The sequence below is a fragment of the Hoplias malabaricus genome, chromosome X2 (genome assembly GCF_029633855.1).
Source record: "Hoplias malabaricus isolate fHopMal1 chromosome X2, fHopMal1.hap1, whole genome shotgun sequence".
Classification (NCBI taxonomy): Eukaryota; Metazoa; Chordata; class Actinopteri; order Characiformes; family Erythrinidae; genus Hoplias; species Hoplias malabaricus.
Genome location: NC_089819.1, coordinates 7,830,800 through 7,843,046, shown reverse-complemented (window position 1 = coordinate 7,843,046; position 12,247 = coordinate 7,830,800). Strand labels below are relative to the sequence as shown.

The window sequence follows — 12,247 nt, the reverse complement described above, 5'->3', positions numbered from 1 at the left end:
AGCTTCTGCCACTTTCCGGTTCTTACTCAGAGTTTATTCGTTTTAAAGCAGTCATTCTAGTCCAGCCATTTTCAAAAACACGTTTTCAATAACAAAAAGCCGTTTTCAATAACAGTTTCCTCCATTCAGCACGGCATTGTCTCTATATTCAAAATCATTTGTCGTTTGCGTCTCAGGCGGTATATCAATTTTCTAAAATATTACAATATTAACAAAGTTTACCTATAACTGTATGGCATTTAACAAGTTAAAATAATGATTCTGTTTATTTAACATTTTTTACTTCGTACTGTCTTTTATTTTTTAAATGTGGGCCACATACGATTAATATGCAGTATTTAATAAAATGCTCTGATCAGTAGTGTGCTAACTGCAATGGCAATCGACTCGCCAGTCATTAGGACCAATGTGCAGCCGGAATTGGGCCAGATGCAGGGTGCTGCATTCACGCCGTGTCACAGCCAGCCGACAGTGCCGAGCCTGAGCCAGAATCGGCCGAGATCTATCTTGCTAGCTGGGTATATGGGATGATTTACAGCACCACAACTAATCATCCAGCATGCTTGGGGTCACCATCTGGTAGAAGGATGTCTGCAGGGGTGTGGTGCCCCCGAATCCCTCTACACAGCCAGCCCAGATACTGCCTTGTTCATTTATGCCTTTCTGTACTTGACCTTGGTAGGGTGCTTAATAAAGTTTGCTTTTACAGTAAGGCTGTGTCTAAATCCTTTGTGTATGATACAATACTTTTTGTTAAGATTTTTTTCTCACCTGAGTCTCTTGAAATAATCCAATGAATAAAAGTGATGAAAATGATTAAAGCTATGACAAAGATGACAACATACAAGGAGTGTGCTGACGACCCATCTGAAACACCAATGAGAAAAAGAATGTCAGTGTTGTGTGTCTGTCAAAAGATTCTGAAAATACTGTTTACACTCTTGAACTGTTGAACCTTTACTCTGTTGAACATTTTCCTGTCCAAAGTTCTGAAGATTGCAGGTGTACCGGTTCCTGTTCAGTTCCTCAGGTGAAACACACAGGACACTAGTCTTCTGGAAGGTTCCACCATTACTGACTATGTTCTTTTCAAGGGCCAGGTTCTTATGAAAAGTCACTCCATTCCTCTGCCTGGAGATCACTACTGGTTTGGGAAAGGAACTTGTTGCATGACACACAACTGGACAAGAAGAGTCCCCCTGGAACGGATCCACTTCAGGAAAAGAGAGAGAGAACACAGCTTTCGCTCAGTCAGAATGATTTCACTCCCCAAACAGTGGGATAGAGAGAGAACGTGTTCCATCAATTGTATTGCAATGAAAATGTAGCATTTTTCTCTGGAAAAATTTAAGGAAAGTGGTGAGCATTTTATAGCCATGCGTGACTAAATTACATGTTTACAGTGATTTTGAAGCATTCCACAACATTTCTGATAGCCTGTCTCCCAACATTTTGTGTAACTTTTTAAAATTTGTATTTGTATTTATAGTTTACACCCAACTCATTGGTTTACACATTTCTAGAGTGAAACTTTAAACATGTACTTACTTCATACATTTGACATTTGTGGTTTGCTTTTCTAATCAAGATCTTTATCTGCAGTAAACACAGACCAAAATGTGCACTCTGTGGCTGTTTAGAAATGTCATACAGCCAAGTAGAGGAAAGATTTTTTTTATGTATTTAACGAGTATTTGGACTTTTAAAACCCTCCATGTACTGTTAACAACCCACCCTTTGCATTAAACAGTCATTCTACAATGTTTTTCAGCTGGAACTACATGTGATATCCTACCAGTTTCTTTAATAGAGTAATTCCTAAGCTGTGATTTAGGCCACCATACGTATTTAGCTGTACACAATATACACTCATCTGCCACACAGACTCAGCTTTATTCTACCTGTAGCCAGTCGTAGGGTTAAGTCATTACTCAGTCCAGCGTGCTGAATGACACAGGTGTACTTGTCCCTGTCCAGTTCCTCAGGTGAGACGGTCAGAACACTTCTCTTTTGGAAAGTTCTATCTTCGTTGACCAGTGTCGCGCCGTGAAACACATCCTCATGAAGAACCTCTCCATTCTTCTTCCAGGTGATAGACACATCTTTGGGGAAGAAACCTGTAGCATAACATACCACTGGAGCAAATGAGTTCTTCTGGAAAATATCCACTTCAGGAGGAACTGAGGAGAGAGAGAGAGGGATTATTGTATAGTTGTATACTTGTTTGAAGGCTAGCATGATTGTACTACAGGTAGTGTTTCTTGCACAGCGCCAGGGTACTACAGCCATCCATAACTGAGAGAGCAAAGTTGACCTCTCCCTCTCTCTTTTATCAGCTAACTTAACACCATTTGACAGTTATTGTTTGAAAACACTTTAGAATTTTCTACATTTCTGCATAAATATGACATACATTATCATTTTGTTCACCAATGCAACAGATGAGGCAAAAATATTATACTTATTTATTGATGCAAATTACCCAATATATACAAATCTGTGACTGGCAAATGTGTGTGATCCAAAGCCTCCAGTGTGCGATTTGATTGCTTCATACAGCAATAACTGCAACAAAATATTTCCTGTAACTCTTGTTCAGTGCTGCACACTGGGGACGTTTTAGCTCATTTCTTCATACACAACAGCTCTGAATCTGTGTGTAGCTTTATTCAGGTGGACTGCTTTCTTCAGGTCCTTCCACAGCCTTTCAGTTGAATTACGGCCATTCTAAAATATTAATTTGGTACTGAAAGTAGTATAAAGAGATGTACCTGCATTTTAAGTAACCTTTATTGAATCCTTAAAAGGGCACAAAGTACAGGAAGCAAGGGAAACGATAATTAATTTGGGCTTGCTGTGTAAGAGGTTTAGGAGTGTGTTTAGGGGAATTTTTGACCATTCTTGCAGAAGGTGCATTTGTGAGGTCAGACACTAATGTTGGAGGAGGAGGACTGGCTCACAGTCTCTGCTCTGATTCATCCCAATGGTGTTCTATTGGCTTGAGGTCAGTACTCTCTGAAGTCCTTCTACACAAAACTCACTCATCCATTTCTTTATGGAACTTGCTTTGTGCACAGGTGTGCAGTCAAGATCAACATTTCAGCTTTTATTTTCTGGTATTTACATCTGGATCTAATACACAGTTCAGAAGATAGCATATTTTGTCTGAACTAACCTATTAGTCTTGTGAGCAAAATATTGGAACAGTTAATATAGAATAAGTAAATAAGACTTAATATTTAGGGCGGCACGGTGGCGCAGCAGGTAGTGCCGCAGTCACACAGCTCCAGGGGCCTGGAGGTTGTGGGTTCGTTTCCCGCTCCGGGTGACTGTCTGTGAGGAGTTGGTGTGTTCTCCCCGTGTCCGTGTGGGTTTCCTCCGGGTGCTCCGGTTTCCTCCCACAGTCCAAAAACACACGTTGCAGGTGGATTGGCGACTCGAAAGTGTCCATAGGTGTGCGTGTGTGAGTGAATGTGTGTGTGTCTGTGTTGCCCTGTGAAGGACTGGCGTCCCCTCCAGGGTGTATTCCCGCCTTGCGCCCAATGATTCCAGGTAGGCTCTGGACCCCCCGCGACCCTAAATTGGATAAGCGGTTACAGATAATGGAATGGATGGACTTAATATTTAGTTGCAAATCCTTTGCTTGCAATAACTGCATCAAGCCTGTGAGCCATTGACATCACTAAACTTTTGCATGTAATGCTTTTCCAGGCTTACACTACAGTCTCTTTCAATTTGTGTTTGTTTTGGGGTTACTCCATTCAGTCTCCTCTTGAGCAGGTAAAATGCATCTTCTATAGGGTGTAAGTCTTGAGATTGATCACTTCTTGCACCTGATGAACTCCATTTGGCAGTGTGTTTTGGGTCATTATCTTGCTGCATGATAATGAATCTTGCTGCATTGTCTTTAAATTGACAGCCAAAATGTTTCTGTAGATTTGAGTTAAGTTTACTGCTGCCATCATCTGTGACATCATCATCATCGATGAAGATTGATGAGCCGTTCCCAGAAGCCATGCAAGCCCAAGCAATGACATTAGGATCCTTTAGGATCATGAGCATATCCTTTCTTTCTCCAAACTTTAGCCTTTCCACCACATTGGTAAAGGTTAATCTTTGTCTCATCAGTCCATAACATTTTGTCCCAGAATTTGAGGCTTGTCTCTGTACTTCTTGGCACATTCCAGCCTGGCCTTCCTATTCTTCTTGCTAATTAATTGTCTGCTTCTTCTGGTGAATTTTGTAATTTTGTTCATGAAGTCTTCTGCAAACAGTAGACTGTGATACCTTCATTCCTGCCCTCTGAAGGTGGTTGCTGATGTCACTAACAGTTGTTTAAGGGTCTTTCTTTCCAGCAGTCACAATGTTTCAAATGTTTCAACTGCTGCTGTTTTCCTTGGTCTACCTGTTAGACATATGCTACTTACTTACCAGTGATGACTTTCTTCCTCAGGACATTATAAACGGTTATACTGGCTATGGCCAATATTTGTGCAATATCTCAGATTGGTTATTCATCTTCTCCCAGCTTCACAATTGCTTGAATTTCACCCATAGACAGCTCTCAGGTTTTCATGTTATTTACAACTCTAACTACAAATGCTCAGTCTGCTTATGCAGAAACCAAATCTGAAACTGAGTGTAGAAATTCAGTGCTATTTATTGCTTGAATAATCAGTGTAACAGGACACAGCTGGGTAACAAAACACACCTGATGTTTACATGTTCCAATGTTTTTGCTCACAAGAAAAATAAATGGGTTCAGACAAAATGTGCTATCTTCGGAACTGTGTATCAGATCCAAATGTAAATACTAGGAAATAAAAGCTGAAATGTTGATCTTTTGTCTCATATTCATCATCATTTAATATTAAACCCAAATGTTTTCAGTGTACAGCAAAAATAAAGAGATTGGCCTCACTGTTCCAATAATTTTGGAGGTGGAGTAAGAGGACGAGCCCAGTTCCTGAAAAACAACCCCACACCATAATCCCTGCTGCACCAAACTTTACACTTGGTGTAATGCAGTCAGACAAGTACCATTCTCCTGGCAACCCCCAAACCCAGACTTGTCCATCAGACTGCCAGATGGCAAAGTGTTATTTGTCACTCCAGAGAACATGTCTCCACTGTTCTAGAGTCCAGTGGCAGCATGTTTTACACGACTGTATCTGATGCTTTGCATTGCGCTTGGTAATAAAAAGGCTTGGATACATCTGCTCGGCCATGGAAACCCATTCCATGAAGCTCTCTACGCACTGTTCTTTTTAGCTAATCTGAAGGCCACATGAAGTTTGGAGGTCTGTAGCGATTGACTTTGAAGAAAGTTGGTGACCTCTGCGCACTATATGCCTTGGCATTGTAGCGTATGTTGGTCATACACCGTGATACCTCTGTGAATATATATTTAACATATATATTTATATTTGTGTTTATAGCTTTGACCTTATTCAAACTCTTATAATCTCTGATATTTGACTTAATGATATTAATTAAAGTTTATAATTGGCTTAAGCAATTAAAACGTTAATAATTAGTTTGAGAATGGATAATAATCAAGCTAAGTGAGTTCTTCAGGATTTTCAGGAATTTTAATGAACAAACTGCATACACTGTGATTTCAAATAATGAAAGTTTTATTAACAAGAAGAAAGATATTTAATTAACATAGCATAACCTTGTAATCTCACGGCATCACCGCAGGGGAAACCGATTTGACCTTAAAGGTGAGCTAAGCACTTCTGGCTTGTGACTAAGATGTTGCTAATTGAGGTTCTATTACGTATAAATTATAAAGGGACTTAATCAGGCATCAGCTTCTGAAAATGTGAGAATTGAGCTAGCTTACTCGTTTGCCGTTTCACCGAGCCGTCGCGTCCTGCTGTTTTAACCTCCGTGTTCTGGGTTGTTTCTCGTCGTTCCCACGTCGTGAAAGACAGGCCCGCTTGTGAAGGAGATTCCCTTCCGGTTGAGTTAGAAGCTCTCGGCCTCAGGCGGAGCGGCGTCGATCGAGAGTTCCCCTTTTCGGAGATTTGCAGGCGTGGCTGGTTTCTCACCGGAGTGGAGTGGCTTCTTCAGAGTGTTAGCTCGTCTCGTTGCTCGGTTCTCCAGAAGTAATGCCCTCAGAAGTCAGCTTATAACGCTAATTAATCTATATATACCTTCAACTAATCTAAAAGGGTGATATCTTATTCTGGCCACGAATAAGTTTCACCTGCTTTGATTACTCGTGAGATCAAACTTAGATTGGGCGATAAAACATAAACACGATTAAAAGAAAAGAAGATATTCAAATCACTCGACGTATTAGTAAGGCTTCATACTCTAGCTAATTCAAGACGTCTCTTGTGAGCTTTGGTGAAGTCTTTAAGGTTCTTCTTTGTTTCTTTCGTCGGCGTGAAGGAGAAAGCGTCTCGCTTTGCAGAGGTTTGGAGCTTGAAGGGATGAACAAAGAGAACGCGTGCAGGCGTTCAGAGCAGAAACGAGATTAAGCTTCTGATCTTCTGAGTTGCGGTTTGAGCTGAGTTGAGCTTCCGATCTTCTGAGCTGCACGGGCGAACTTCTTTCTGTTGCGAACTATATTGTTCTCTGTCCTTGTATCCCGACTCAACTGATCTCAACTCGCTCCTTGATGTGTCGATGTTCTCTGCTGATCTGTGTGCCGAGCTGAACTGTTTTTCAAAGCCAGCGCGGTCACGCCCTAATGGGATGTGTCTTTTTTCCGATTGGGTGCGAGTTCGAGGCTCACGTGACTCTCACGAGAGAGAGAGGAGGGGGAGTTTGAATCAGCGATTCACAAAAAGAGTGGAAATTTCGCGTATCGAAATTTCTTATACATTTTAGTAACATATAACAATGAGTATCCTGGATTATTAATATCAAACATTTACATAAGATTTCATCCTGGGTACGTTGTGTTTACGTCCCAGTTACAATGATACGTTAGAAGTATTAATTCTAGTGTTAATTCACTTTTCTAATCAGAGACAGAACTTCTTTTCATGGTTGACAACAGTAATACACATCATTTCATTAGAAGGTGGACGTTCATCTGAGGACACAGAAAGTGACATTAATACATATTGTTTATACACATTAATCAGAATTTGATTTCATTTCCGTTATTGTTTAGGCGACCCCGAGCGAGGCGTAGTTTCACCAGTGTCCATTTGGGGTCACTGTTGGTCCATGCCGTTAGTCCGTTGCGGATGGTTAATGAGAGGTCAAACCGAGTTCACCCCTGCTAACCATTTGTTGATCCCTGCAAGTGTTAATGACGAGACCCTTAGGCGCCACGTCATAAAAAGGGGGCAGTAAAACTCCCCTCCTTGTTTGAGGTTCCTGTTTCTCACAAGCATCATAAACTGCATAAAATCTTTTTTAGTTCCTGAAGAGAGAAAGGAGGTCGGGGCCATGTGTCCTGGGAAGTGTCTTTGATGTAGATTAAGTGTTTCGTGTGTGTTTGGGGCTTCAGGGTCTTTGCACCCCTGCGGTTTGTGCCTTGGTCGCAGACGAAAAGGTCCTCTTCAGAATGGAAAAGTTTTAATTCAAAACTTTTCATTTCTTCATTTTGATCTCGTTGTCCGGTCCATACTCCACTACAGCATACTCTGACTACGCTCTGTCATTTTACATGGTTTACCACTTTGTGGCTAAGTTACTGTTGTTCCCAATCACTTCCACTTTGTTAAAATATCACTGACAGTTGACTGTGGAATATTTGGTAGCAAGGAAATTTCACAACTTTTGCAATGCAAATGTTGCATAGGTGGCATCCAATCACAGTACTACTCTGGAATTCACTGAGGTCCTGAGAGCAACCCATTTTCCACAAATGCTTGTAGAAGCACAAATGCTTGTAGAAGCATGCCTAGGGGCTAGGATTTATATACCTGTGGACATGGAAGTGATTGTTTTTTTTTTGTTTTGTTTTGTCCGTTTTGCATGTAAAAAAATAATATATATATACAGTACTGTGCAAACGTTATTGGCACTGTAAGTGTTTATTTGCAAAAAAACAAACAACAAATAATGCCCAACATTAAAATGAAACCAAATAATATTATTCCAGTGAGTGATTAAATTTTTCCAAATCTCTCATTATGGAAGTCTCTCCTCATTTATTATTTGAGGTTATCATCCAACACCTAGTTTTACTGGTTAATAAACAATGATTTAAAATAATATGTGCTGTTGATTTAAAAAAAATCATGCAATCAAGGAGAATCTGAACAAAACATTGTTCTTCAAACTCACTCACACCTACAACTTTATAGAAAACAAAAGCATTATAGAAAACAAAAAAACAAAATCAGCAATGAAGAAAACTTGGAACTGTGAGTCTGAACCAGGCCTAAATGATCTGCAGGTGTTGAGAGTCATGAAAGTGGCAGTGTGTGAATCAGATCATTTACCTTTCTTCTCCAGAGTGGATCTACCGTATTCCACATACTTCTGTAACCAGTCGATACAGGTGTTCTCCAAGTAGTTCTTAACCTGAGAAGCCTTGTCTTCATTTTCCCACCTCTGTTTGGTTATCAGAGCTTTAGAATTAGATGCAGTCCAGGTTTTAGCGTTTAGATCCAGACTGAGGAAGTCTTCTCCATCATAACCAAACTGCATGTATCCAAACTTATTTCTATAGTCATTCAGCTCACAGCCGTATATCAACTGAAGTGTATGAATCCCTGCAGAGACATGTACAAGATATTAATCCCACATACATTATCTACTGATACAGCACTTCTGTCTGATCCTTACTCAGTTCAGTCTCTGGGAAACATCCATTCACATGAACAATTAAAATAAGGTTAAACATCCTCAGTATGAATGAAATCAGCACAAAAACACACCTCTGGTCTGGTTGAAGCGCTGCATTGCTGTAGCCATGTTGACTTTGAAGGTTTCCTCATGACGCTGACATTTCTGTGTCTCTTCGTCCCAGTAATTTTCTTCATTGGGCTTCATCCACTCTGCCTTTGAGACCATTTTCCTGATCTTACTGTCATAGTACACAATCTGCACCCCATCCACTAGTCCCACCACAGTGAACTCTGAGAAATTCATTCCTTGAGTTACTGCAGTGTAAATGTACTGCAGAGAGTGGGAGGCTGTCAAGACAAAAAATGAATGACTTAAATTATTGTGCATGTACATGCACTCTATTTTCCTAATATTATAATTAGTGAAAGTTAGCTACATTAAAATTGACCTGGAGCAGCTGCATATGATGCGTGCACAAAAACTGATGCATGCACAAAAAAAAAAAAAACTGATGCATGCACAAAAACTTATGCGTGCACAAAAAAAAAAACTGATGCACGCACAAAGACTCGTGCACACACAAAAAGAAAACTGATGCACGGACAAAGACTGATGCACGTACAAAAAGAAAACTGATGCACGGACAAAAAAAAAAAACTGATGCACGGACAAAAAGAAAACTGATGCACGGACAAAGACTCATGCACACAAAAAAAGAAAACTGATGCACGGACAAAGACTGATGCATGCACAAAAAGAAAACTGATGCACGTACAAAAAGAAAACTGATGCACGGACAAAAAGAAAACTGATGCACGGACAAAGACTGATGCACGGACAAAGACTGATGCACGGACAAAAAGAAAACTGATGCACGCACAAAAAGAAAACTGATGCACGCACAAAAAGAAAACGGATGCACGGACAAAAAGAAAACTGATGCACGGACAAAGACTGATGCACGGACAAAGACTGATGCACGGACAAAGACTGATGCACGGACAAAAAGAAAACTGATGCACGCACAAAAAGAAAACTGATGCACGCACAAAAAGAAAACTGATGCACGCACAAAAAGAAAACGGATGCACGGACAAAAAGAAAACTGATGCACGGACAAAGACTGATGCACGGACAAAAAGAAAACTGATGCGTGCACAAAGACTGATGCACGCACAAAAAGAAAACTGATTCACGGACAAAAAGAAAACTGATGCACGGACAAAAAGAAAACTGATGCACGCACAAAAAGAAAACTGATGCACGCACAAAAAGAAAACTGATGCATGCACAAAGACTGATGCACGCACAAAAAGAAAACGGTGGCACACACAAAAAGAAAACTGATGCGTGCACAAAGACTGACGCACGCACAAAAAGAAAACTGATTCACGAACAAAAAGAAAACTGATGCGCACACAAAAACTGATGCACACACAAAAAAAACTGATGCACACACAAAGACTGATGCACGCACAAAAAGAAAATGGTGGCACACACAAAAAGAAAACTGATGCGTGCACAAAGACTGATGCACGCACAAAAAGAAAACTGATTCACGCACAAAAAGAAAACTGATGCACGCACAAAGACTGATGCGCAACAAAAAGAAAACTGATGCACGCACAAAGACTGACGCACGCACAAAAAGAAAACTGATTCACGAACAAAAAGAAAACTGATGCGCACACAAAAACTGATGCACACACAAAAAAAACTGATGCACACACAAAGACTGATGCACGCACAAAGACTGATGCGCGAACAAAAAGAAAACTGATGCACGCACAAAAACTGATGCACACACAAAAAAAACTGATGCACGCACAAAGACTGATGCACGCACAAAAAAAAGACTGCCCTCTATCTGCAGAGATGGGGTGCTGCTTTTTCCCAGAAAGTTGCTGCTGCAAACAAAAACGAAGCTAATTGCTAAAGCTAGCACGCAAAGCATTATGGTAGTTATGGAGTTTGTAAAGCTACAACCAAATGGCCGCCATGACAACGCAGGAAATGGATAAAACTCATGTCAGTATTATTAATTTTGAGTAAGTTAAGTAATTTTATACTGTTTTCCCTTATGCTAACTATATGCTTGTGTAAATTTAAACTACTGATTTACTCTTAACGTTGAGTTAGCCCAGAAGCTCAATATTGTATTGCAACTTTTCGCTTCCACCTTAAATTACCTGACGCTGGATTATAACTTACTCCTGAACGTTTTTCCTGTATGTTGGGCATGATTTTAATGTGTGAGCAATCATTTTGTACTGACTATATGTAGGTGTATTATTTAACATTCGGACCGGTGACTGGTGTCCGTTAAGAAGCGTTTAAATTTTTCGCTTCCACCTTAAATAATGCAACAGAAACGTTAGCTAACTGTCACTGCCAAAGCATTTAAGGTGGATTTGAAAGTAAGACGTTCAGACAGGAGTAATTCAGCAGGGTAGGCTGGCTCACTGTGGTTACATGTTTGTTGGTTTACTGGCATTATTAATATATCAAAGATAGTTGGAAAGGAAGAATATAGAAGTCTGCCATGGTTTTCTTGCTCATTTATGCCAGTTTCCATAAAGATTTTAAATAAGGTTTAAGGGGTGTGCAGTACTATGAGTGATGTACAATGGCTTATAAATACAGTAATCCCTCGTTTTTCTCGGGGGATGCGTTCCAAGACCACCCACGAAAAACGAATTTCCGCGAAGTAGAGGAACGATATTTTTATGTATTTAACGAGTATTTGGACATTTAAGCCCTCCCTGTACTGTTAACAACCCACCCTTTGCATTAAACCGTCATTCTATAATGTTTTTCAGCTGGAACTACATGTGATATCCTATCAGTTTCTTTAATAGAGTCATTCCTAAGCTGTGATTTAGCGTAAGTACATTTCACTCGGATGTGGACATACTGTACGTAAGAAATACTTGTAAATGATATGTTGTGTCACCTACAGGCCTAGTCATATACATGTAAATAATAAACCCCCCCCCCTCTCCCTTGAAAAAAACACTGGGGTCAAGCTATCCGCACTTTGGAAATTGACGGTGAAGCCATCTGCGCTTCAAATCCGAATGCACGTATAGGCGCGTCATTACGGTTTTTCATTACGGAGAACACATCGGCTTTGGGACAGAATCTGAAACCCACATTTGAGCAGCGATGTCTCTGTTACTAAATAAATGCACGCAATGCTAAAATGGACTAAAATTAACAAGCCATTAGGAATATATTTCGTTTTAAATCACTTTAAAGAATATTTTAACAATCATAAATTCGTCCCTTAGACTGGGTCACATACCCAAAGCATTTAAATGAGCAGTTATTAAACCCCTGATCAAGAATCCGAACCTTGATCCTAGTGTAATATCCAAATACAGACCTATCTCTAACCTTCCCTTCATATCTAAGATCTTAGAAAAAGTTGTGGCCCAACAACTTACTTGCATAAGAATAACATATATGAAAAATTTCAATCTGG

The 12,247-nt window shown here is 40.1% G+C and overlaps 1 protein-coding gene across 1 annotated transcript; it reads right to left on the bottom strand.

The window, feature by feature from the left end:
* Positions 1 to 546: 546 nt before the first annotated feature.
* Positions 547 to 9,256, bottom strand: LOC136676562 (H-2 class I histocompatibility antigen, Q8 alpha chain-like). The gene is made up of 7 exons (XM_066653658.1): positions 9,212 to 9,256; positions 8,853 to 9,110; positions 8,415 to 8,687; positions 1,902 to 2,180; positions 956 to 1,213; positions 772 to 867; positions 547 to 674 (listed from the first exon to the last, which is right to left on the bottom strand). The coding sequence occupies exons 2-7, from the start codon at positions 9,064 to 9,066 to the stop codon at positions 547 to 549; spliced, it is 1,248 nt and encodes a 415-aa protein (XP_066509755.1). The 5' UTR covers positions 9,067 to 9,110; positions 9,212 to 9,256.
* Positions 9,257 to 12,247: the final 2,991 nt, after the last annotated feature.

Coding starts and splice junctions, on each gene's coding strand:
- LOC136676562 (XM_066653658.1), bottom strand. CDS start 9,066: ATGAATTTCTCAGAGTTCACTGTGGTGGGACTAGTGGATGGGGTGCAG. Junction 8,688..8,852: donor GCGCTTCAACCAGACCAGAG/GTGTGTTTTTGT, acceptor ATGTCTCTGCAG/GGATTCATACACTTCAGTTG. Junction 2,181..8,414: donor ATCCACTCTGGAGAAGAAAG/GTAAATGATCTG, acceptor CTCTCTCCTCAG/TTCCTCCTGAAGTGGATATT.